This window comes from Hemiscyllium ocellatum, chromosome 12 (assembly GCF_020745735.1).
Source record: "Hemiscyllium ocellatum isolate sHemOce1 chromosome 12, sHemOce1.pat.X.cur, whole genome shotgun sequence".
Taxonomy (NCBI): Eukaryota; Metazoa; Chordata; class Chondrichthyes; order Orectolobiformes; family Hemiscylliidae; genus Hemiscyllium; species Hemiscyllium ocellatum.
In genome coordinates this window covers 26,140,162-26,167,258 of record NC_083412.1, presented here as the reverse complement: position 1 = coordinate 26,167,258, position 27,097 = coordinate 26,140,162, and the positions used below count along the sequence as shown (strand labels likewise).

Below are 27,097 nucleotides of genomic sequence, written 5' to 3'. Positions count from 1 at the left end.
AGAACACATTCGAAGTCAGCTACTTAATCTCTAAAGAAACTACAATTTTCCCTAAATTTGAAGATAACAGAGAAAACTTTAAATCATCTGAATTTGTAAAATCAAAGCCTTGGGCAAGAAAATAGTAGTAAGTGTAAATAAATAAACAAATACTGTTTATAACAGTAATGGGGGAAACATGTTGCAGGGGTTGTATAATGGCTCAGTGGTTAGCACTGCTGCAGTGGGGACCTGGGTTCAATTCCTGCCTTGGGTAACTGTCTGTGTGGAGTTTGCACATTCTCCCCATGTCCGCATGGGTTTGCTCCGGTTTCCTTCCACAGTAGTGTAGGTTTGGTGAATTGGCCATGCTAAATTGCCCGTAGTTTTAGGTGCATTAGTCAGGGTTCATGTAAGGGAATGGGTCTGGGTGGGTTGCTATTTGGATGGTCAGTGTGGACTTGTTGGGCTGAAGTGCCTGTTTCCACACTGTCATTAATCTAATCTAATCATGTTGTTACTAGACCTGAAAGCACGAATACTTAATTGAGTGCAGTAAACATAACCTGTGCTGATAGCATGATGACTTGGAGAAGCATAAAATAGGAGCTGGTAGAGGACAGGTTTGAGGCTCCTCTATTCCTAACAGTCTCTGCTGTACTGAAGATCATATTCATGGAAACTGTACATAGTTGGAGTAATGTAATAACCTTCATATTGTTTATTTAATAATTCTCTAGTTAGATCAGAAAGGCAGCTATTCTCACCCACACTATACCATTTGGGGCTTAATGAAATCCACATGTATAATTTCACAATATAACCTTTGAAAGTGGACCAAATATTGTAAACGTAACATTTAGTTTCTTTCATTTCATACATGACAGAGCCTCACAAGTGACTTAATTTTGTGGGGAATCTGTAAATGTATTGTATTTGGACTTCCAGAAGGTGTTTGATAAGGTACCCCTCAAAGGTTAAGTTATAAGATAGGTGCCCATGAATAGATGCCTAATGGGCAGGAAACAGCAGATGGGAGGAAAGGATTCTTTTTCTGGTTGGCAACCTGTAATCAGGTTGCATAAGGATCATTGCTGGGACTGCAAATATTCACAATATATATTAGTGATGTGGAGGAAGGAAGCAAATGTACTGTAGCCAAATTTACAGAACGCACAAAAATAGGTGGAAAGCCAAATTGCTATGGGGATATAAACAGATAGGTAAGTGGACAAAAAGTTGGCAACTGGAGTATAATTTAGGAAAATGTGAAATTGTTCATCTTGGAAGTGAGAACAAACAGTTGTTTTTTTTAAATGGAGAAAAGTTGCAGAAAACTCAACAGAAAGGGACTTCAGGGTACTTATACACAAACTCAGAGAACTAGCACATAGGTACAGCAGATAATCTAACTTGTGGTGCTTTTCCAGCACCACACTCTTGACTCTAATCTCCAGTTTTTACTTTCGCCAAATAGAATGGTGGGCTGGTTGACCCTTTTGTGGTACAGTGGTTGTGTCCATACCCCTGGACCAGAAGGCCCAGGTTCAAATCCCACCTGTCCAGTGCTGTATAATAGCATCTCTGAACATGTTGATTAGAAAAATAGGTTAATTAAAATGTTGGTCCTTATTTCAGGGCGGATTTAAGTATAGTATTGCAAACTATAGAAGGTGCTGGTGAGATCACATCTGGACTACTGTGAACAGTTCTGGTTAGCTTATTTAAGAAAATATATAGTTTCACTAGAGGCAGTTCAGAGGAGGCTAACTAGGATGATCTCCAAATTGTGTTATGAGCAAACAAATTGGGATTCTATTCAATGGAATTTAGAAGAATGAGAGATCATCTCATTGAAACATTCACTAATTTTGAGTAGCTTGACAGGATAAATGCTGAAAAGATGTTTCTCTCATGGAAGAGTTTCAGACCAGAGGGCATGGTCTCAGAATTAGGATGCACCAATTTAAGACTGAGATGAGGAGGAATTTCTTATCTCAGAGGGTTGAGAGTCTTTGGAAACGCTTGCCCCAGTGAGCTGTGGAGGCACTGTATACTTAAGGCTGAGATAGATGTATTCTTGATTGAATCAGGGAATCAAGATATAGAGGGAAAATGGAGGAAAGTAGATGTTAGAAATGTCAGATCAGCCACGATCCTATGGCAGAGCAGGCTGGAGGCGGCGAATGGTCTACTCCAGTTCCTATTTCTTATGGTTTTATGCCAATGTCTACTCTGTTCAGGTTTCTCAAGATTTTGAAGGGAGGTCAGAAAGAACAAGACTGAGACGGGACTCTCAAGATGCGTAAAGGCAAGTTTTAATGAATTTTATTTATGAATTATAACAGGTAAGGGGTCAACATTGGCACAGTTATATTTGGAGTTAACAAAAGAATGCATTAAAGTTTCATTAATACATGGCTCAGACAAGGGTGGAGACAGGCAATAGTGCCAAGATAAATGTAACTCAGGATTTAAGTACAAAATTTCTAGCACAGCACAACAATGGTTTATTCCACTGGCATCAAACACATACATAGATCTGTGTGAAAGCTTAAAGAAATTAATTTTTGAAATTTTAAACTGGATGACCATTGTGCAACACACAGAAACCATGAAAACTCAACATCTCAACTTGAAATCAACTGAGTTTGCACTTGCTTGTTAAAGAAATAGGGACCATTCTGTGTTCAGTTTAACAGGGAGTGCGAGGTCTTGATCCTGAACCTTTTTACTATGTGCCCTATTCCCAATCCTCAAACTCTGGTTTGGCTAATAATTTGGATTTAAAAGCACTGTGGAGAAACAATGTTGACAGCCATGATGCTCAGAGCACACCATCTACAATGTTCCCTATAACAGGTGAGCCAGATTACGGAGCTATATAGATCACAAATGATATCTTCAGCTTCTCTGGGCTCCTCAGACTTAGTGGGATTCTACACTGATCAGAATAGCACTTTCAAGGTTTTTAAGATTTTAAGTGAACTGATGAGATAGTTAGAAATTTAATATAACAACTGGTTGAACAGTTCAAAATTTGAAGGCATAGTCTAAACATTTGAGTCAGACCTTTCAGGAATTGTTTGAAACTTTATGTCCATGTGAAGATTGGTATTAGTTTGCAAATTGTGATTGTTGCTAGATTATTTGTTAATTTAAAATCTGACTGATAACATGTTTGCTTAACAAGAAACTAAGAGATATGAGCAAAGATAGGTAAACAGAGTTGTCACAAATCAGTCAGGAGAAAGTGAAGACTGCAGATGCTGGAGATCAGAGTCGAGAGTGGGATGCTGGAAAAGCACAGCAGGTCAGGCAGCACCCGAGGAACAGGAAAATCGATGTTTTGGGCAAAAGCCCTTCATCAAGAATTAGGCAAGGAGGTGGAGAGAGAAATGAGAGGGGGATGGGGCTGGGGTACAGGTAGCTGAGAGTATGATAGGTAGATGGAGGTGGGGGTAATGTTGATATGTTGGAGAGAAGGGCAGGGCAGATAGGTGGAAAGGAAGATGGACAGGTAGGACAGGTCATGAGGGCAATGAAATCCACATTGATGCCATGTGGTTGGAGGGTCCCAAAGCGGAAGATGAAGCGTTTTTCCTCCAGGCTCGGGTAATAAGGGTTTGGCAATGGGGGAGGCCCAGGATCTGCATGTATTTGGCAGAGTAGGAGGGGGCGTTGGTCATGGGGCAATGGGGTTGATTGGTGCAGGTATCCCACAGATGTTCTCTAAAGCATTCTGCAAGTAGGCGTCCTGTCTCCCCGATTGTAGAGGAGACTGCATGGGGTGCAATGGGTACAGTAAATGATGTGTGAAAGTGCAGGTAAAACTCTGATGAATGTGGAAGGCTCCTTTGGAGCCTTGGACAGAGGTGAGGGGGGAGGTGTAGGTGCAGGTTTTGCAATTTCTGTAGTCGCAGGGGAAGGTGCTGGGAGGGAAGGGGAGGTCTTTCTGAAAGCAGATATGGGCAGGGAGGGAAATATATGTCTGGTGGGTTCCATTTGTAGGTGGTGGAAATGGAAGAGGATGATGCAATGTATCTGGATGTTGGTGGGGTGGAAGGGCAGGACAAGGGGGTTCTGTCCTTGTTGCAGTTGGCGGGGTGGAGTTCAAGGGTGAAGTTGCAGTAAGTGGATAAGATGCACTGGAGGACATCATCAACCAGGTGGGAAGGAAAACTGTCATCATCTACTGCAGAAGGAGGCCATCTGGTGAGTTCTGTGGTGGAATCTGCTCCCAGGAGGACCGATTCCACCTGTGCTTTTCCAGCACCCCACTCTCGACAAATCAGGCAAAGTCTCACCAAAGAGCAAAACGGGCTCGAGTGACAAAATGGCTTAACTTACTCCCATAATCTCTGCGGTTATAATCTGAGACCTCCTGTCACCGGTTCAACTGGGGCCAGTCAAAATGCCAGCCCTGGAACGGACGAATCCTTTAACCTGCACTTAAGCTACGCGATCCTCTACGGCTCCCTGTGGTTTTTTTTAAAAGAAAAGCCCACTGCGAGATGCCGCTGCTGTTTTCTGAGCTCCAGCACCTGACCCGGTCGCACAAAGATGTCCATCATCCCATTCTCGGCGTGGCAGCGACTGGATTCCAACCTCCACTATTTTCTTAAAGTCCACCGGAAACCAAAATGGCGCTCACCCGGCCCTCGCGCGCCGCCCGTTCGAAACCCCCTGTCGCCATGGTTACAAACGGTCGCTCCATCCAGTCGAGAAGGGCAGGAACTATCGCGATATCTTTTGAAGTTTCTTCCCACCTCCGACCCCTCCCCGGTAACACAACTCCATCGGTCGGTGATTGAAAACAGAGGAGGCACAGGCAGCACTCGGGGCCAAGAAAGGCAGACTTGACTCGCTGGCTGCCGAACAAAAGATGTCCGGGGCCGTGGCGGAACTGGAGTGAGTGAGTGTCTTACCAAATGACTTGGGGTGGGGAGGAGGGGTCAGGAGGTAGGGGAAACGGGTGGGTAGTGAGGCGCTCGAGCACCCAACTCACCCCCGCCCGAACGGCCGCCTCCATCCTTCAACTCGGGGGAGGGGAGGGGAGGGGAGGGGAAGCTGCTGGCCAGCTGGAGCCGATATAAGTGGGTGAGTGCGGCATCCGGGGAAGGGGGCGACTGAGATTTTCCATCTCGCCACCCGCCCGGGTCCTGTCAGCAGCAACAGCAGCACCATCATCATCATCATCCCCACCCCTGACACGTTTGCAGCGGGCTGACAGAGAGCGAGCTAGCTCTTCCTCCCCTTCCCACACACACACGCTGCCACTGTTTCAGCAGCCCCCAACTCGCTGGCCATCCGCGAGCGAGCAGACTGTGAGGGGTGTGTATATCTTCCCAACCCCGTTTTCTTGGAGCCCAATGAACTGCGTGCGGGGTCGGATCTATCCGACCCATTTAAAGGCTGTGTCTCGGCCGCACTATCGCAGGAGCGGCTATCGAGATTACTCCCAGGCTCTGGTGCAAGACAAACACTGGTGCTAAATGTAATTGAACAATGGAGAAACTGTTCCTTGTTTTACATTTATTCTATACGACTCATGTTAGATGATATGTTCATGTATGCAGCTTTGGGCGTTATAAATCCAAACACTGCACTCCCCTCCTTCACCTGGCTTGATGTATTTTTTTTTGCATGACAAACAATCCCGCATTGTATAAGAACCCTTGTACCGTTATAACAGTCGGGTGATGCCTCTGTGCAAGGCCGTGTCTTGGTTCTGGTACAGAGTAGCGTTGAATAACTTGGATCATAATTAGTTTAGTCTCTGGTGATCCTTAAGTATCATCGAATCTCTACTGTGCGGGAGCAGGCCATTCGGCCCATCGAGTGGACATTTCGTAGTGCATCCCTCTCGGAACCCCCAATCCTATCTCTGTAACCCTGCATTTACCAAGGCCTAATCCACCCACCCTACACATCCTTGGACACTATGGGCAATTTAGCCAATCTACCCAACCTGCACACTTTTGGACTGTTGGCCAGGTGGGGGACCAGAACACCTGGAGGAAGCCCACAAACCAACGGGGAGTGTGTGCAAACTGCACTCAGACTGTCGGCCGAGGCTGGGGTCGTGTCCCTGGCACTATGAAGCAGCAGTGCTAAACTGAGCCACTGGCAAGTTAAATAATTTTAAAGGAGAAAAGTATTTTAAGATTTTTTTCAAATATAAGCCCAATATCTACCTATTGTTATTGTTTGCTTGAATGTATCTCTGAAATATGGAAAATTTCAGAAAGGAAATGAAAAAGCAAATACAAGAAAGAAAGCAGAGTATGAGAAGAGGTGGTTAGCCAACATATAGAGAAATGCCAAAGTCATTGATAGAAATATAAGTATGAAAAGTATACTAAGAGGAGGAGTGGGGCTGGTTCGAGATTGACAAGCATTTTTATTATTGGAGCTTGGGAGGGGGCATATTTGATGCATTAACTTAATGTCTTGATCTGTCTTTACCAAGGACAGAGATCCTTCCCCGGTCATGGTGAGCGTGAAAGTTCAGGTGCTTGAAATATTTAAATTTTAATATATAGGGATTAGCAGATAGGCAGTTTGCACCTAAAGTTGATCAAGGCACCAGGGCCAGATGAGTTAATATCCAAGGATGCTAATAGATTTGAGTGGAAATTGCAATGGTGCATAACGATTGCATAATTCCCAACATTCTTCAACTTGGGTGGTGACAGACAGCTGGAGAATTGAAAATGTTACATTATTGTTTAAAACAGGGTGTAAAGACATCCTACAACTGGAGTACTGTATTGTGTCCAGTTCTGGCACCACTCTTAAGGAGGAATGCAAAGGCCTTGGAGTCGTGCAGAAAAGATTCACAGGAATGGTTCCAAGGATGAGAAACATTACTTATCTAGAGGTATAGATTGGGGAAGTTTGGACTTGTTGAAGGAAAGGTTGTGAGGAGATTTGATAAGAGGTATTTGAAATCATGAGAAGTATGGATGGAGCAGGTTGAGAACCAGAGGGCAAACAAGCAATGATAATATAAGGAAAGTGTTTTCCATGCAGTAAGTATTTAGGATCTGAAATGCACAGCCTGAGAGCGTGGTGGAGATAATGTTGAATTGCTGCTTGGTCACTTGAGGTTGGTTGAGTTGTTCTGTGCCTTGCCATGGCAGGTTCAAAACTGCACTTGCTAAACTCATAACAAAATGTCTGCTGTTAGACATGAATCTGTGATTGAGTAGCATTTGCTGACTATCTCAAATGCATCAATAGCTACACTAACAACTACCTTAAAGCAGTCAGTTGTTTGTAATGCAGTTCATTCACATTTGCTAGAAACTACACAGCTTTATTCATAGGGACCTGTTCAAGCCTTGTGCCTTTTCTGAACTACCAGGATGCTTGGGAAGCCATTGGTTTCCTATTGCTCTCTCCAAGGCAATATTCAAATCAATTGTCAAGTTGCTAAGCAATCAACATTCTCTTTTTTTTTTCCCCCTGTAGTATAAATCTTTATTATCTTTTGAAATCTGGCATTTTTTTATTTGTCTTCATGAGTGCAAGATGAAATACTTTTTGGAAATCTGTTTGTTCCAGCAAAACTCGAGCTCTGTACCACCAAGTGAAGATTATGATGTATTATTGGTTTACTTCTCTGGTCATTATTGCATGTTTGCCAAATTTATATCAGTAACAGTATTTTTTGATTTAGCAAGTCAATAATGAAATGTAATGGTGTGTGGTAACTGAATTTTATTCGGCTTGCTTATTAGTTGGTTAACTTGGTTGTCTGAGTTTGTTTGTGATGAACAATAAGGCTGCAGTTTTTGTCTCGACTTGGGTCCCCACGAAGGCCCTACTTTCTGAACATTGTTCCTTGCTTGTGGCAAGGTGACCTTTTGATTACCACCAGTCATGTGTGTCTCTTTCTGAGAGTGCAGTCTATGGTCTTTTGGAACTATGGTGCCTTTCACCTTTTTTCATTTATTAGAAATGTGTTGTTTTCCTAAATTTACTTGGACATTAAACTCATCAACTCTACTGTTTGCTTATTAGAGGACATAGCCATTTCTTAAATGAGTTAACTTTGCTGACCTTAGCCACCCTATGCAACTTTTTTCCAGTTGATCACTATCTGCTTCTTCTGCACAACTGTCACCCATCCTTCCTTGTTTTAAAACATTTGAAAGTATTGTCTTTAGATAGTGATTAATGATCTAGTAAACTGATTTAAAAGGAGTAGGGGAAAACCCAAACAGACGTTTGCCATCCAGCAGAATTAGCTGGTCCAGGTTATTGTTAAAATAGTACCAGTGCTGGAGTTTTTATGCACAGTGGAAATATCTAGCAATTTGTAATGTAACCATTTTTGTTTACAGTTTCTTTTTTAAATTTTAACCAGTAGATCTTATTAATCAAAGTACTACAAACCTATTGGCTTTGAAAGTTCAAAAATTGAAGTTTTGATTATTGATAGATGTAGGTATAATGAGAATTAAATAAACTAAGAACTTCAGTTTCTCTGCCATGCAAATTGTTTTTGGATCTATAGGCAATTATTGCTATAATTTTGAATAATCCTTTGCATTCTTCATTACTTTTTTGATAAGGTTAAATTTAAATTACACCAAAGTGCATGGCAATCACAAAATAGTCATGTGTTGCTGGAGCAAAAATAGTTTGCGTGACTGAATTGAGGGTTTTGGGAAGGTTTTTAATATAGTCCGACTGATGTTGTGAACACTTCTATTTAATGTCAGGCATTGATGCTTTTTTTGCAATGGTTAGACTCACGATATGCTGCCTACTAATGTGTCATAAAGGACACTAGCAGTTGTCACATTTGCAAAGTTGCTAGCTAACCTCAGAGTGCACCACTTAACAGAAATGTAAATTTCGAGACGAGACGCTAGGGTTGTTCTGAATGTTTTTCAAAGTTTGCAAATGCTAATATTTTATCAGTGCAGTTTTTAAAATTTGTATTTGTGTGTGTGAACTTGGTCTTGTTCTCCTGTCCTTGGCCAACTTCTGCAGAATAAAACTTTTTGCTCTGTTACAATTCTGTCTCCAGAACAGATTAGCACTTTTACTGGTGGGTAATTTGTTCCATTTTGCTCAATTAGTCAGTTTCCTATCTGTGTAAGAGGGAGGAAGAGAGCTTCTTCAAGGAAGGCATCCTTGTAAGAGGGAGGAAGAGAGCTTCTTCAAGGAAGGCATGCTCGAAACGTTGAATTCTCTATTCCTGAGATGCTGCCTAACCTGCTGTGCTTTGACCAGCAACACATTTGCAGCAGTTTCCTATCTGTGTAAAGTTATGATTTTATTGTACTAAATTGTGGGTAATTTTTAGCTGCATGTCTATCCTCTGTTTTACAATATTTAATTAAGATATAGTTCAAATCTTAAACTAGCTCTTGACCTAGCTGGACAGAAATATGTTGCATTGTTTTGATTGTGATAGGAGTTCCAGTGAAGTATCATGTTTGGATTGTCAATTTTGATTTTGTATATTTTTGAGGTTTGATCACATTCCCACCCAATTCCAACCACTTGATCCTTCTGCACCTCCTACTGGGCATCCAATTGGAGAATAACTTGCCTGATTTGTTTGACATTTAGTTGTCATCCAGTTGCTTTTCCCCCTCCCCCTACATTTTTTTTAAGTGAATCAACCAGTATTCAAAGCAAATTTCAAAAAGAAAACTTTTTTTGTAAGTATGCCTTTTTAACACCACCCCCCTCCCCACCATATCTCCCATGCTTAACTGGATAAAAATTGACCTATCTTAGATTTTAAATTATGGCAATAGACAATTCTGCCCTTCGAGCCCGCACCACCATTCATTATGATCATGGCTGATCATCCTCAATCAGTATCCTGTTCCTGCCTTAGCTCCATAACCCTTGATTCCAAAATCCTTGAGAGCTCTATCCAACTCTTTCTTAAACGAATCCAGAGACTGGGCCTCCACTGCCTTCTGGGGCAGACCATTCCACACACCCACCACTTCTCTGGGTGGAGAGGCTTCTTCTCATCTCTGTCCTGAATGGCCTACCCCATGTTGTAAGCTGTGTCCTCTGGTTCAGGACTCATCCATCAGCGGAAACATGCTTCCTGCCTCCAGAGTGTCCAATCCTTTAATAATCTTATACGTCTCAATCAGATCCCCTGTCGGTCTTCTAAACTCAAGGGTATACAACCCCAATCGCTCCAGTCTTTCAGCATAAGGTAGTCCCGCCATTCCAGGAATTGACCTCGTGAACCTACGCTGCACTCCCTCAATAGCCAGAATGTCTTACCTCAAATTTGGAGACCAGAACTGCACACAATATTCCAGGTGCGGTCTCACCAGGGCTCTGTACAGCTGCATAACAGTTCATCTTGTTATGAAGGCCAGCATGCTATTGGCTTTCTTTACTACTTGCTGTACCTGCATGCTTGCCTTAATTGACTGGTGTACAAGACCACCCAGATCTCTTTGTACTGTCCCTTTACCTGACTTGACTCCATTTAGGTAGTAATCTGCTTTCCTGTTCTTGCCACCAAAGTGGATAACCGTATATTTATCCACATTAAACTGCATCTGCAATGCATCTGTCCACTCACCTAACCTATCCAGGTCACCCTGTAATCTCCTAACATCCTCCTCACATTTCACCCTGCCACCCAGCTTTGTATCATCAGCAAATTTGCTAATGTTACTATTAATACCATCTTCTATATCATTAATATATATTGTGAAAAGCTGTGGTCCCAGCACTGATCCCTGCGGTACCCCACTGGTCACCGCCTGCCGTTCTAAAAGGGGGCCGTTTATCACTACTGTTTGTTTCCTGTCAGCCAACCAATTTTCAATCCAAGTCTGTACTTTGCCCCCAATACCATGCGCCCTAATTTTGCTCACTAACCTCCTATGTGGGACTTTATCAAAGGCTTTCAGAAAGTCCAGGTACGCTACATCCACTGGATTTCCCTTGTCCATCTTCAGAGTTACATCCTCAAAAACTTCCAGAAGGTTAGTCAAGCATAATTTCCCCTTCATAAATCCATGCTGACTGACCTATTCCTGTTACTGCTATCCAGATGTGTCGTAATTTCATCCTTTATAATTAACTCCAGCATCTTTCCCACCACTGAGGTCAGACTAACTAGTCTATAATTTCCTGCTTTCTCTCTCGCTCCTTTCTTAAAAAGTCGTACAACATTAGCCACCCTCCAATCCGCAGGAACTGATCCTGAATCTATCGAACTCTAGAAAATAATGACCAACGCATCTACGATTTCTAGAGCCACCTCCTTCAGTACCCTGGGATGTAGACCATCAGGCCCTGGGGACCTATCAGCCTTCAGATCTAACAGTCTCTCCAACACCAATTCCTGGCAAATATAAATTCCCTTCAGTTCAGGTCCTTCAGCCAGTGTTACCTCTGGGAGATTGCTTGTGTCTTCCACAGTGAACACGTGAAGTATCAATTCAACTCTTCTGCCATTTCTTTGTTCCCCATAATATATTCCCCTGTTTCTGTTTTCAAGGACCAATTTTAGTCCTAACCATTTTTTTCCCTTTCACATAACTAATAAAGCTTTTACTATCCTCCTTTATATTTTTGGCCAATTTACCTTTGTACCTAATTTTTTCTCTGCGTATTTCCTTCTTAGTAATCCTCTGTTCTTTAAAAGCTTCCCAGTCCTCTTTTCCCACTCATCTTTGTTATGTTATACTTTTTCTCTTTTGACTTTATATGTTTCTTCCCTCGTCAGCCACAGCCACCCCTGCCTCCTCATAAGATCTTTCTTCCTTTTTGGAATGAACTGATCCTGCATCTTCTGCATTATACCCAGAAATATTTGCTATTGTTCCTCCACTGTCATCCCTGCTAAGGTATTGCGCCATTGAACTTTGGCCACTCCTCCCTCATAGCTCCATAGTTCCCTTTATTCAACTGAAATATTGTCACTACCGATTGTACCCTCTCCCTTTCAAATTGCAGATTGAAGCTTATTGTATTATGGTCACTACCTCCTAATGTCTCATTCACTTTGAGGTCCCTGATCAATTCTGATTCGTTGCACAATACCAGATCCAAAATTGCCTTCTCCCTGGTAAGCTCCAGCACCAGCTGTTCTAACAATCCATCTTGGAGGCACTCCACAAAGTCTCTTTCTTGAGGTCCAATACCATCCTGATTCTCCCAGTCTACCTGTATGTTGAAATCCCCCATAACAACTGTAGCAACATCTTTGCGACAGGCTAATTTCAGCTCCTTATTCAACTTACACCCTACATCCATACTACTGTTTGGGGGCCTGTAGATAACTCTCAAGAGGGTTTTTCTACCCTTAGAATTTCTCAGCTCTATCCACACTGACTCTACATCCCCTCATCCTAGGTCTACCCGCGCAAGGGACCTTGCAAATTAACAATTGATCTGGCATCACCTGCTGTTGCTGAAGAGAGTTCCAAACATCTACCACCCTTTGTGCTTCCTAATATCTTTCCTGAATGGTCTGGCCCTAATTCTCAGACTATGCTTCCCAGTTCTAGAATGTATAGCCAGTGGAATTAGTTTATCTGTCCTGTCTTTTCCTGTTAATATCTCCAAGACTCCGATCAGATCACTCCTTCACCTTGTAAATTCTATAGAAAATGTCCCTAATTTATATGATCTCTCCTCATAATTTAATTGTTGAAATCTTTTACTGCCTCAAACACTAATATATCCTTCCTAAGGTGTGGTCATAGCTGATCATCCAATTGTGTTTCCTGTTCTCACTTTCTCCCCATACCCTTTAGCCCCAAGAACTATAACTCTTCAAAACATTGAATGTTCTGTCCTCACCAGCTTTCTGTGACAGAGAATTCCACCAGCTCACCACTGTGGGTGAAGAAATTTCTCCACATCTCAGACCCTAAATGGCTTACCTTAATATCCTTAGATTCTGACCCTGATTCTCGACTCTCTGGCCATTGGAAATATTCTTCCTGCATTTACTCCGTCTAAACCTGTTAGAATTTTATATATTTGAAAGAGATTCCACTGACACACATGCACATGTACATCTCAGTCTTATCTGATTCAGTCTATTCATACATTGATTTCTGGAATGGCAAGACAATCTGGTAAACCTTTATTGTGCTCCTCCATACCCATAACTCTCCCTTCATATATAAGGAGACTAAAACTGCATCCAACACTGCAGGTGTGGTCTTATCAAGGCCCTGTCCATTTGCAGAAATTCGTCTTTTGTGTACACAAATCCTCTTGCTATGAAGGTCAACATATTACTTGGCTCCTTCACTATCTGCTACACATTTATATGTACAAGAGCACCCATGTCATGTTGCACCTCATTCTTTCCCATTCTATCACCATTCAGGTAATAATCTACGTTCCTGTTTTTAATACAAAAGCATAGAACCTCACATTTATCCACAATGTACTTCATCTGCCATGCATTTGCTAATTCACTCAACTTGTCTAAATCATGCTGAAGTATCTCTGCATCCTCCTCATCAAGTAATCCTCCCACCCAACTTTGTGCAAATCTGCAAATTTGGAGGTGTTGCATTTAGTTCCCTCATCTAAATCATTCGTATATATTGTGAACAGCAAAGGTGTAAGCATTGATTTCTGTCCTACTCCACTCTCACTGGCTCCCACTCAGACCCATTTATTCTTACACTTTGTTTCCTGTCTGCCATGTTTGTACAACGTCCCCAATCCCAGAGTAATGGAGCAAGCTCAGCAAACAGAAAGATATATTCCTACTTCTTTTAAAGATGTTATTCAGTGCCATTAATTGTTTTCCAATTAACCTGTTCAGAGATATTCTTGGACACATCTGAAGCAGATCCAACTTGAACTCTTATCTCCTGGTCTGGAGATATGGAGCTGTCAATGCACCCCAAGGCGTTCTCACCATCTATCACCCCAGGAGCAATACTCCAACAATGAGTCTTGGTTTAATGGTTGCAGCATGAGGTCCACCAGTTTTAACATGATTTAAACCGGGGCCAAAGGCTTTTTTTTTTAAAAAAAGGTCTGCTCGTCCACTTGTGCTGTAAGGAGGATGTATGATGCTACATATTTTTAGGTTCAAAAATGATTTTGAAGTTTGACTTCAAATTGTACTGGGTTTGTGTTGAATGCTACATTGACAGTCTCTCTTTGCTGATGCGGTAAATGGACAAGAAATTGGAGTAATAAAGCTTTATTGTTTCAAGTTAATAAATTTTGAAACAAAGATCTGAAACGGAACAGTTTTCCTTCCCCTAAGCTAATTTCCAACTTTGAACATGAAATGAAATAATAAACTGTAGGCTGTGGGTTTGTACCAATGCCTATCTGATCAACTAATTTGACGAATTAAACTGTACCTCTTTGCAATTATGATTTGAGGGAGAATGGGCATCATGCTTGGAAATGCAGGACAGAGCCTGTCTAACTTGGGATGAATTCTACAAAGAGATTGGTGGAGTTGAACATGCAATTCAAGTCTTGTAACTGACAACTTTGCCTTGTATTACGTGAAACTGTTTGGAATTATGTCACAGTGCGACCATTTGGCTGTTTGGTCAGTGAAATAATTTGACATTTGCTGAAATGTTCTTTATTTTTATTTCAGTGGAAGCGATTGTTGAGTTTCCTTATGAAGCTCAGCATGATGATGAGCTGACCATTTCTGTAGGAGATATTGTAACTAATATCAAGAAAGAAGATGGAGGCTGGTGGGAGGGTGAACTCGATGGCAGAAGAGGTTTGTTCCCCGACAACTTTGTAAGAGTGAGTATACGTCAGTTATTGCCATTATGTAATTTTTGGTTTTGGCAGACATTAACAGTGAAGGTCATTTAGTAGAGAAAGCTGATGTAGTCTGTTCTGTTTATAGAATTATTTTGGCAGAAAAAAAGTTTTTGCAACCTGATCAAGATCTAGTATTAATGCAAGTCTTCCATTTCCACTGCGTTATATTTGCTGCTTTTTTTTAAACTAAGTGTGCTGCTTGTATTGTTAACAGATGTTTCCAAATTATTCACTAAAATGTTCCATTAGTGACTGTTAACAGTTACTTATCCAGAAGTTTCAAGAGTCTTCCAGTTTTCAAACTAATCTCAATTGAGCAAGTTTCAGATTCTTGGATTCTACTTTTACCATTAATTTAGTTGTTTTTAAAAGTAGTCCTGAGGTGTAGTTTGATATATGTAGTAGCACGGAGTTGCTCAGCAAAAGGGCTTTTTCATAAGCATTGTGTTTTTAAACATTTTCTGGAGGGTGCAATTAAAATTCAGGGTGAAATTGTACTGTAACTTAGTCTTACCACTTCCTCCCTCTGAAATTACAAAAATGAATTCTTTTCATAATCCCAACTTTTCTGGTATAAACAGTCAAATGAACAAAACAGTAACCATAACCTATATGCATAATACTGTTTTGAGGCCACGCTTACTAAATTGTTATTTCAAGTCTGTGCATTTGTAAAACTGATATTCTCAAGTAAGTTGCTGACTTTCATGTGACCTGTTTTTTGGGTTACCAGTTTCATCAGGAAGATGTATTTAAGTTTCTACCTCTGAGCATCAGCTAGTTGCTAACATCTGCACTAGTGAAAAAAGCAGGAAGCTGTGGTAAATAATTATTTGCTTGGTTGATTTCATGTTTGTTTAAAATGAGCTGGTAGTGTAGAAATGAAGAATCCTTTTTGTAATATTCTATTTTGGCAGACTGCTGCCGTCATGCATGTCTCTGGTTATTATCTTGTGTTAATAAAGCATTACTTTGTGAACCTTAAAAGTAAGCTCATATTTATCACAGCTCATAGATAAATATAAATGCAGTTGAGGTTAAGTGTTAGCACAAATCATTCACCCTTAATGCAAGAATGTTTATATATAAATGCATCATAAACTATAGAGGCTCAAAGGGAATTGTGATCAATTATTAGCTGATGCTAAATCAGCGGATCCCAAATTGAGTTAGTGATGGGTGTATTGATGTTAGTTTTAGTGTTGCTGGCTCAGAGTTTCCATGCAGCTAGAATTTTGTTCTTAATTAACTGTTCTGCATCCCTTGCTGAAAAATACTTGGAAGGATATAGTTGTGAACGTCAAGGATTGGAATGTTGCATCATTTGGTGCATTCTTGAATTAGTTTTAAGACATCTTGTGGCAGACTGGCCTCCTACCTCTGGATCAGAAGGCTTGGGCTTATCTCCCACCTGTTCCAGAGATTTATCGTAACATGACTGAACAAGTTGATTAACGATATTTGAAAGCTAAAGTTGGGAGTGGGTAAGAAATGTTAGGCTGGACACAGAACCAAGGTCAAGATGGGTCTAAGATGGAGGATGTTGTGTGTGGGTCTAAGATGCTGGACATTGTGCCAGGGGTGTTTGAATCTGATGTTCTTCAAGATTTATGACCTTTATTCTTATGATGCAAATTTGATTTATTGCATTTAATAGAAATTGTACCCTTCAATTATCAGCACAGATATACAAAGGAAGTTAGTGATTGGAGTAGAGCTGAGTAGAGCTTATTCTGTAGTTAGGACTACGTTTTACATTCTTCAATTTTATAAAATAGTTCTTACAAAAAGAACAAATGAAATCATACTTTTTATTTTCAGTTTTGATACTGTATACTTTTGATTTAACTACTAATTGAGAATACAAAAGGACATTTTTCTAATTGCACACTTGCTCCGAGGCGATGGATGGTTAAGCTTTATCTCTACCCAACTATCTAATTTCCTGCATGAAAGTTTTGTAGCATATGTTTATGCTTCAGAGAAGGTCTGGGATAGCTCCAGAATATCATTTCATGATCAGAATAACTTGTAAACCACTATGTTCAGTCCTTTTGAGAGTTGTTGCCATTTGGAGTTGTCATGTCCCACTCAAGTCTAGAATGAACAAATGAGTGCAGCTAATATCTGCTTGCCTGTACAGTTATACTGAATTAAAAGGTTTCCTTATTTCTTTGTTTCAAAATCATAACAAATACAATGATGATCTCCCCCTTTCAGAGTCTTTGTATCTTTTTCTGATTAAAATAATTCTCTTTTACTTAATAACTTTCAGCCCTAAATCACTTGCTATGTATTTAAGATTAAAATAAATATAAAGATTATTGAAAACAAAATTCAACAGCAATGTACCTGTGCTTTTTTGACTTTTTTTTTATTGCATCCAATTTCGGAGAATACAATGTGGATATTTTAACTTGAACAGTAATGTTCATTGACTAGCTTGAAGGAGAATACCCATTGAATTACTTTCTTTGTACATCTCACCTTAGGAACTTGGCATTATCGTTTTGCATTGATGTAGGTTTTTCAATGTAGAAAAATATTTCCATAATTTGAGAGGCCTAAATGAAAATGGATCCCACGCCAAAACAGCAATATTTGAGAGTGAAGGTCATAGGAATGAATTGTAATATCTTCAAAGATGGAGAGAAATGTACAAAAAATGATTGTAAGGAGAGAATTCCAGCAATTTGAGGGCTGATCTTGCTGTTCAGGATCAGGGGAATACTGGAAATTAGAGTTGTAATCCTGGAGAGTTTTGGGTAGTTTTGGAGGAGGAAAATGGAGATGGGAAAGATAGATTAAAGGAAATCATTTTACACGTGAAGATTGAAGACTGGCCAGAAGTGCACTGGAGTATTTGGGGGAAGAATAGATGGTTCGGTTGGGTACATATTTAAATTTAGTGAAAATGTAATGCAACTCCAACATGCCAGCTTTTAGCGCAATAAGTTACATGCAAGTAATTTGCTTTCTGTAAATGGGCACTCACTAGTGTTGGCAGGAAGCTCCTTAAGATGCTATTTAATCCCATAGTTAAATGCAAGTGAAGGGATTTCAAAATTAATTCAACTCTTGTGGATTTCATTTCTTCAGCATGGGTTTTCTAGGACTCAGAAAATGTGCCAATGAGAAGGTGAGTTTCAGATGGAGCTTATGGAGAGGGCCCTTTTAAACTTCATATCATTTGATCGAAATCAATACTCAGTTATAATTGCTTTGTCATTTCCTTGTGGCAAAGAAAATGTCTGCATAAAGGTTTTTGTCACCCTGTGTTTGCTAATCTATGAATGAATAATGCCTTGACTTTAAAAGTCTCATCTGAGCTCCTCCTGCCTTTTCCTCTGCTCCCCTCTATCTTTTGTAATCTTCTCTAATTCCAGAACTCCGAGTTATCTAAGCTCAGCCATTTCTAGCCTTGATAGTTTAATTATTCAGACATTGGTGGCTGTGAATTCTGCTTCCTAGATCATAAGCTTTGGAATTTAATCCATAAATAATTCTCTCTTTTCTCCTTTAAACACCCTTTAAAACCTAGCTCAGTCAAGTATTACAGCCAACTTGTTTCTCAAGTGATAGCTGGTGTGAAGCTTCTTCTTCCAATTTAGCTTAAGAAGCCTATGAGGACTCCTATGACTGAAGCATGAAGTGTTGAGCACAAAAAAACTTCACTACCAATTGTCATTGAGCAAATAATTGGCCTTGTTGAAGATTCACTTCAGTTGGATGGATGTGAAGGTGATATTTACGTTTTGCCATGTGGTATGTCTAGAAATATAGTGACACCTGCTGTCTGCCCTGCTCAATATTGGACGAGAGAGTTCAAAGTGGTGAAAAGTGAATGTGCTCCTAGGGCAACCATGAATGGGAAGAGATAATGTATGGGAATGGGCTCCTATTGCCAGGGCAGCTGAGTGAATCACGGTCCGGGATATATTAACAGCTGGCAAATTCATTTTGATTATTGTAATTAAAACTAGTACTAAATGAAACTTGTATTCACTAATGTTGAGTGCCCTCATTTCACCAATGTTTGCATTAAATAGCTCTTAAACCTGTCATGTACTGATTTAATGAGTCTGATTTAATTAGAGCTAGTTGGCATTTGGTTTTCAATAATGGGAAATATGAGGAAATGGTGCTAATCAAATATTGCATCATCTTAATAAAATAGATTTAATGGTAAGAAATTTCCAAACACCCAAGAACAAACATTTACATTGCTCACAACTACTTTGTAGTATATCTTGTGTGCATCATGTTTCAGTGCCTCACAAAGTTGCTGACCTTTTTTGTATCCCCTTTCTCGATGAATACTTAGTGGTGTAGCAAACCAGCAATTGGAGACACTTGTGCAGACCCACAATTCTCTGCAGATTTCTATCAAGCATCTGCTTATGCTCACTTGTGAATTGCAACTCACCAGGAGAAAACTTACCAAACAGCCTCAGTGGATCTCGTAAATTGAGAGCACTTAGATTACTAGATGGCTGTTAATTCCTGTGATAGTACTCTGAAGCATAACGGCCCACTGAAGTATCATCCTTGTCTATTTCTAGTGACATTGCATGTACGCACTAGAAGACAAAAGAAAGGAGTGTGAATTAAATTTGACGAAGTACTGCTTTTGACTGTCACTAGAATTTAATCTTTTCCTTGTTCCGCTATTGGTTAAATAGAATCAGAGGTATCTTTAATTTGACCAACCATCTGAGAGTTTCTAATCTCTTCATTTCCAATAAAGATAGAGTTTGACATATCATTATATCCATGGCATCTCCTTTGCACCATCTTCAGTTTATAGCAAAAATTAAGTGATTGGTCATTTATTCCACTGGATGGAGGAAGTGTATTGAGTGGGCAGATGAATGTTGTCTAAAGATTGAGGTGAGTTGCAGTGGTGGAAGGGAGTGAAAGGAGCTGAAGAAGAATAGATTTTGTATCAACTTAATGTTTTGAGAGGAGTGATGCCATGGAGAGTGCTTGAGGGAATTATCATGAGAGTAACAGCAGCATTGAAAGAATTACAAAAATGGTGGTGACATGGGTCACTGATTTGGTTTGTAGGCAGGAAAGTGACTAGGAATGGTTTAAAAGTGGAATGTAGCATTTGATCAGTTTGGAAAGGGGCATGGTGAGAGAGTGATTTGGAAGGACTTCAAACAGGCATGTAGTGACAGTGATTTGGAATGGCTTGAAATTGGTATGTAGTATGAGAGCGATTTGGAGCTGGCATTCAGCATGGCGGTCAATGTATGCGAAAGAGCTGTGTTTTAGTGGCTTGGAAGACCAAGCAGCTGAATGCTTCATGGTGTGGCCAACATCATATGTGAGATGTCCAGGAGAATGAAGCAGCTTGGAACATGAAGTGGCTGGCAATGACTGAAAACACCTTGTGAATGTGGTGTTGGAACTTTGTGATAATGACGCAACTTGTAAAGTGGTGAACTGGAGCAACCTTTTATATAATGTGAGCCAGTCTGCAACTTGAAACTGGAATGCAGCTCGAGGAGTTGACTAGAAGCAATTTGGAACTTGTCACAAAAGTGATGTCGACTTTAAAAGGTGCTGTAACTGGGAATAGTGTGGACAATGGTTTGAGAAAAACGATGCATTGGAACTGGGTCATGGTGCAAAAGTGCAGTTTGAACTGGAGAGTGTGCAGTGCGTGTACAGCAGGGAATTGAATCAGGGAACATGGCTATGTTTGTGGTGTGGACTTTGAATTGGATTAGGATTTGGAGTTGGAATGTGAGTGTGGCAGCGATTTGCAATGTGGTGCATGGAGGAGGCATGGAATTGGAGCTGAACATAGAGCATGAGAGAGGTGGGGAAGTGAAACTGGAATGTGGCGCATGGGCTTAGAATTGGAGCTGCAGTGTGGTACGTGAGAAGTATAGAATTTGAAGATGGTGTGCGAGAGAATAGCAGTGAATTGGAGCTAAAATAGGACGCATGAGAGAGGATGGCACGTGCGAGTGTGGGGCTGGGAATTAGAATCTGGCACAAATGATAAGCAGGGAATTTAGAAACTGAACTAGACCATGGTGTGTGAGAGTGGCTGGGAATTGGATTTCGAACTGGAATTTGGTGCATGCATGTGGCAGAGAACTGGAATGTGACATTTGGGAAAGGAAGACCTAAAACTAGAATCTGGTGCATGAAATTCTCATGGAATGAGAGCTACAAAGTGACGTGCATGAGAGAGGTGGGGAGTTGGAGCTGGAATGAGAATTTGGTACGATGCGTGAATTTAATGGGAATTTGAGCTGGAATATGGCCCAATAGAGTAATGGTAAATTGGAACTGGACCTGTAATGGGAATGTGGACTGCAAGGGTGATGAGTAATTGTAAACTGGAGATGAAATACGAGGGAGTGTGGTGGAGAGCTGAAACATAGATCGTGGAATGGTGGCAACTTGGAACTTGAGATTGTTGAATAGGAGGAGAAAGTGAGGTCTGCAGATGATGGAGATCAGAGCTGAAAATGTGTTGCTGGAAAAGTGCAGCAGGTCAGGCACCATCCAAGGAACAGGAGATTCGGCGTTTTGGGCATAAGCCTTTCTTCAGGATTCCTGAAGAAGGGCTTATGCCCGAAACGTCGAATCTCCTGTTCCTTGGATGGTGCCTGACCTGCTGCGCATTTCCAGCAACACATTTTCAGCATTGTTGAATAGGAACTGGAACGTGAATGCAGCGGTGATTGGAATTGTCATGGGGGAGTGGTGGCGAATTGGAATGGGAATGTGGTATGCAGAATGGTGGGGAATTGGAATGGAGTCCAAGAGAAAGAAGGGAATAGGAATGTGGTTTGCGAGCATGATGGGTACTTGAAATGGAAACGTGATTGCAGTTGGAATCGATTCAGTCACAGTTTGCTGCTTTTAAACTGTTGGTGCTCCTCACCAGATATTTTTTTAGATTAGACTTACAGTGTGGAAACAGGCCCTTCGGCCCAACAAGTCCACACCGACCCGCCGAAGCGCAACCCACCCATACCCCTACATTTATCCCTTACCTAACACTACGGGCAATTTAGCTTGGCCAATTCACCTGACCCGCACATCTTTGGACTGTGGGAGGAAACCGGAGCACCCGGAGGAAACCCACGCAGACACGGGGAGAACGTGCAAACTCCACACAGTCAGTCGCCTGAGTCGGGAATTGAACCCGGGTCTACAGGCGCTGTGAGGCAGCAGTGCTAACCACTGTGCCACTGTGCCGCCCACATATGTTCACACTCTGGTGCTTTCTATGTCAGGTCTTGATCTAACATTTGGTTTGACCTTCCTGCCTTCACATCCTCCCTTTCCAATACTAACCAAACAGACAACTTGAACTTTCTGTGATGGCACTTTGTTTCAACAAGAGCTGACTGCAGACCATTCGTCCCAGTCTATTCACTGCTGGTGACTGCAGGCCACTGCTCCCAGGAGCCTCCATGTTTTATAATTGACAAACCGCTTTGAGGTTCTTGCAGCCTGTATGGTTGAAAGCCATGGTCACGAGGTGGATGAGTGAACTGACCATGGCATTTTGGCACGTGAAACCATTCAAACTGGGAAGTTAATAGGAACGTACTGGTAGTAAGGGACAGCGTAGTAACAAGGATAAATATTGCTCTGTACAGCTGAGAGTAAGAGTTCATATGGCTTTGTCACTTGCCTGTTTCCAGGATTTAGAACATTTGCCTAAAGCTCAAGAGGAATTGGCAGTGGGACAGAGACAGCCCAATAATTTCAGTCCTCATAGGCACCAACAACATAAGTAGAAGTAGGAACAGGTTCTACTAATAGGGGCTACCTGTTATACTCTTAAGATTAAAAAGCAGAAACTGAAGGGCAGTAATATCTGCATTATTACCAAAACCAGAATCAAATTGCCATAAATTTGCAATTTCGATTTTTCATTTTGTATCAGATTGGATCTGCATAATTATCTTCAACTTTGATTTTCATGCTTTGTTTGAAAAAAATTGTACTTCTTTAAAGATATCTCTTTTTGTTTGTTTGTATAAATTGTCAAATTTTCTTGTCTGTTTTGAAACTTGATTTGTTTACTTCTCCCTGCAACCTCTTGCTTTTGTTGTACATCGTCCTTTCCCCATCAAAGAATTAATTGTCAGTTAACTTTTGCTTTAAGATTGCTGCTAAATATTTAAGTATAAGAAACTATTGTAGGAAGTAGCACATTAGTGTACACCTTTATAAGTGTATTGCAGTTGTACAGATGGTTACTTATTTGTGCAAAGATAATATTAATCATATAAGGTAAAAATGGATTTCAGCATTTCATAATTTTGGATTAAGCTTGGAATTAAAGAGCAGTGGTGTACCTTCAGTTATAAATCAACTTTGATCAATGTAGGCCCTTGACATTTGTAGTTTAAAATTTTTAATATTTAATAGTTCAGAGTAGAATTGCATTAAATTTATTTATGAGAGTACTATAAAATGTGCTGCTAATTTTTAAGATTATTTAGCTATTTTGCTCAAATTGTTACTAGGATTGGTTTTGATAATGTGCTCCCTGGTTGCTGATGTTGGTGAATTTGACACGTTTGTGGTTATTGCATGTTGTGGGAGCTTGCATGTCATGATCTTGTACTTGAATGCAGCATTTAATACAACCAGGGCTGCATGATGGCAGAGGTACTCATTAGTTAGTCTTTGTTTGAGGATCACTATTTTAAGCATGAAACTTTGTTGCAGGGTTATCCATCGAATTTCAGTTGGCTCGGGCAGGTGTCATATATAGCGATTTGTAATAGCTAGTTGTCAGGCAAATATCTTATTTTCTTCAGTTTCATTTATAACTTGGTGATTGCAAGGTTATCGGTTTAGGTACTCCTCAAGCACTGAGCTTGCAATCTAACTTGGTAGTCAAGTAGACTTTTGAGGGAGTGTTAAACTGCAGACTGTCTTTTCAGATTAAACCAACGTCCCATCTCTCTTGTCATGTGCATTTTTCATATTCACAAGAGTTTTTCTCCACTATACTGGCCAATACTAATCTCTCAATCAATTTCCCTATAAATAGATGATCTAATTATTATTGTACTCCTTCACAATTATTTGTTCATTACGAGTGAGTAAACTTCAAAGTGTTTAGATTAGATTCCCTACAGTGTGGAAACAGGCTCTTGGGCCCAACAAGTTTGCACTGACCCTTCAAAGAGAAACCCACCCAGAACTATACCCCACTGACTAATGCAGCTAACACTATGGGCAATTTAGCGTGGCCAATTCACCTAACCCGCACATTTTTGGACTGTGGGAGGAAACTGGAGCACCCAGAGAAAACCCACGCAGACACAGACAGTTGCCCGAGGTGAATTGAACCCAGGTCCCTGGCACTGAGGCAGCAGTGCAACCACTGTGCCACCATGCAGCCCCACATATTTCATTGCTGAAGTCCTTTGGATACCTGAGGCCACGAAAAGACCTATAGAAATGAAAATCTTTATTTTCTCTTTTTTTTTGTTCCACTTCATTTTATATTTAGGCCGAGGTTCACCATTTTGTTTTGCTCCTTGCTCTTCTGAACCATTTCCAAAAAGTTATCTGCACAGTGCCTTCATTGTTGGTGTGGAGGGTATGACAAACCGACACATACCTCTGTCCCACAGCAGTTTGTTGCAGAAAGCCAGCTGGGATGCCTGAGTCTTCTTTTCCTTCACGCACACATACTCTCATGCTATGTGCATTTCTGGATTTTTCCAGATGTGTCAAGGGCTTATTTTAAACAGGCTTCTGGATTTCCTTGCAATGAGAAAGAGGAGAGCAACCTGCCAACGGCAGCCACATTTCCTGTGTCCTAAATTTTCCTGATTTTCATTCAGAGCCTTTACAGTGATAGCAGATTGAATAGGTTAGGTACAAATAAGTTGTTTCCTTTGTTGTGGGATGTACCTAGGCCTCTTAGGAGTGAAATTAGATTTTTTTCATGTAAAATGTATGGAAATTTGGAATATTATCTCCAAAAAGCTGTGGATGTGAGGCAAATTGTAATTTTCAAGATTGTGATATGTTGGATTAAGGATATCAGGAATGTAGAATAAAGATGTGGTATGGATCAGGCATAATCTGACTGATGGGACATGTTTAAAGTATTGAATAGTTTATTCCTGTTTCATCTTCCTACTCCAGATTTATTTCCTCCCAACTGCTGCACAGCAAAAAAACAAATGGTATCAATATTCTTTTTTTTAAAAGAACCTAGTGCTTGTAAAATAGGAAATAAGTGACCACTTACATTTTGTGGTCACTTGATCCATGACTAACTGGGGAAGTACATCAAGCCCCACTTTTCCCAGTCAGGCCAAATGTGAAGATTTATTGAAACGACTGAAAATCCCAACTTTCCTCTGCTACCCAAGATATAAGTTCACGCCAGGTTCCTTCAGTAACAATGAATGAAAATCTATTCACTATAAACACTGTAATGTGTAAAAGAACAGGATTTCCAATATATGTATTTTAAATTTTACAGATGTTAAAATTGTCCAGACACACAGTCTAGGGAAAAAAGGCAAAACATACATATTATGGATAAGGGAGAAAAAAGAAAAACTAGACTGAGGGACACCATTCTCTATTACCAGTCCAGAATCTCAAAACTAGATGGTTGATTCTGCAATCCATGATGCTTTCACGTGATAACAGATAAATGGCAGGAGTTACTGGGAGTAATTCAGGAGACACAGTAAAAATTCATCCTGAGGAGAAAGAAGCACACCAAAGGGAGAATGACGCAACCATGGACAAGGAAAATCAGGGACAGCATAGAGGCAAAAGAGCATATAATGTGGTGAAGGACAGTGGGAAAACCGAGGATTGGGAAGCCTACAAGGGCCAACAGACGACAACGAAGAAGAAAGATGAAGGGGAGAAGATTAAATATGAGGACAATCTTTCTGGCATTATTAGGGAAGGTTGTAAGTTTCTTTTGATTATATAAGGGCAAAAATGGATATTGACCACTGGGTAATACTGCTGGAGAACTGCCTGAGGAACTGAAAGAGTACTTTGTGTCAATCTGCACAGTGGAAGACACTAGTAATATCCCAAAAATTAGAGAGTTGAGAGGCAGAAATGAGTACCATGGCCATCACCAAGGAGAAGGTACTAGAAAAACTGCAATATCTGAAAGTGGAAAATCACCTGGAAAAGGTGCAGTACACCTTTAGAATTCTGAAGGAGATGACTGAAGAAATAATGGAGCCTTCAGTAGTGATCTTTCACATGTCCGTTTATAAGAATGATCCTAGGAATGAAAGGCTTAACATATGAGGAATGTTTGAGGATTTTGGGACTATATTTGATCGAGTTTAGAAGGATGAGGGGTAATCTGATTGAAACTGAAACTTGCAGAATGCTGAACGGCCTGGACAGAGTGGACATTGAGAAGATGTCTCCAGTGGCAAGAGAAACGAGGTCCTGAGAGGACAGCCTTAGAGTAAAGGGAAGACTGTTTGTTTAGAATGGAGATAATGAGAAATGTCTTCAGCCAGAATATGTGGAATTCATTGCCACAGAAGGCTGTGGAGGCCAAGTCATTGAGTACATTTAAAACCGAGATAAAGTGTTATTTGCCAAGGGAATCGGAGGATAACAGGGGAAAAGTGGTTGGAAAACCTATCAGCCATGATCAAATGTGGAGCAGACTCGATGGGCCGAATGGCCTAATTTCTACTCCTGTGGTCTTATGGGTGGTCAGTCTTTAGTTCACTTAAACGTACAAAAAAGGAAAGTGCTGGAGAAACGTGGCAGTTCTGACACCATCTGTGGAGAGAGAAACTGTTAAGTTTGAGTCTATTTTGAGCAGCTAGGAAATGGTGATGTTTAAGCTGATTGGTGAATGGTTTGGTGGAGATGAAGGAATGGAATGAAGAGAAGTGTAATGGGTACAATGAATAGTTGAAAAAGTACTGGCTATGCTGAGACGATGGGTTGGGTAATGAACATGGAGGGAAAGGTGTTCATGTTCTGAAATTGTTAATCTCTGTGTTGAGTCCTGAAGGCTGTATAATGCATAGGCGGAATAGGTGTTGTTCCTCCAGCTTGCATCAAGCTTTGCTTACCTACTGTTGCAGGGCCTGAAACAGAAGTCTTTGTCTGGAAACATGATAGTTGAATGGCAGGTAACTGGAAGTTTGGGTCATTTTTACAGATAAAATGGAGGTACTCCACAAAGCAGTCACTAGTCTGCGAGGCCTTGTAGTGGCCTGATGAGTGCAAGATGAAAACCTCCCGCGTAATGTCTTTTCTCAACGATATTTCTATTTGCTTAAATCAATTACATACTTGCATCTTGTTTTAATTGCATCCTATGTAC

At 40.7% G+C, this 27,097-nt stretch overlaps 1 protein-coding gene across 2 annotated transcripts in view; it reads left to right on the top strand.

The window, feature by feature from the left end:
* The first annotated feature begins 4,768 nt into the window (after nucleotides 1–4,768).
* The window catches only part of sh3kbp1 (SH3-domain kinase binding protein 1), a 162,209-nt gene continuing 139,880 nt past the window's right edge, over nucleotides 4,769–27,097 (top strand). The window contains exons 1-2 of one of the 2 annotated variants that reach the window (XM_060833438.1): nucleotides 4,769–4,890; nucleotides 14,579–14,736. In XM_060833438.1, the coding sequence (XP_060689421.1) occupies nucleotide 4,890; nucleotides 14,579–14,736 (159 nt within the window). In that variant the 5' untranslated portion in view covers nucleotides 4,769–4,889. Of the gene's footprint in view, nucleotides 4,895–14,578; nucleotides 14,737–27,097 lie in introns of both variants that reach the window. The other variant, XM_060833437.1, reaches the window with a different exon arrangement.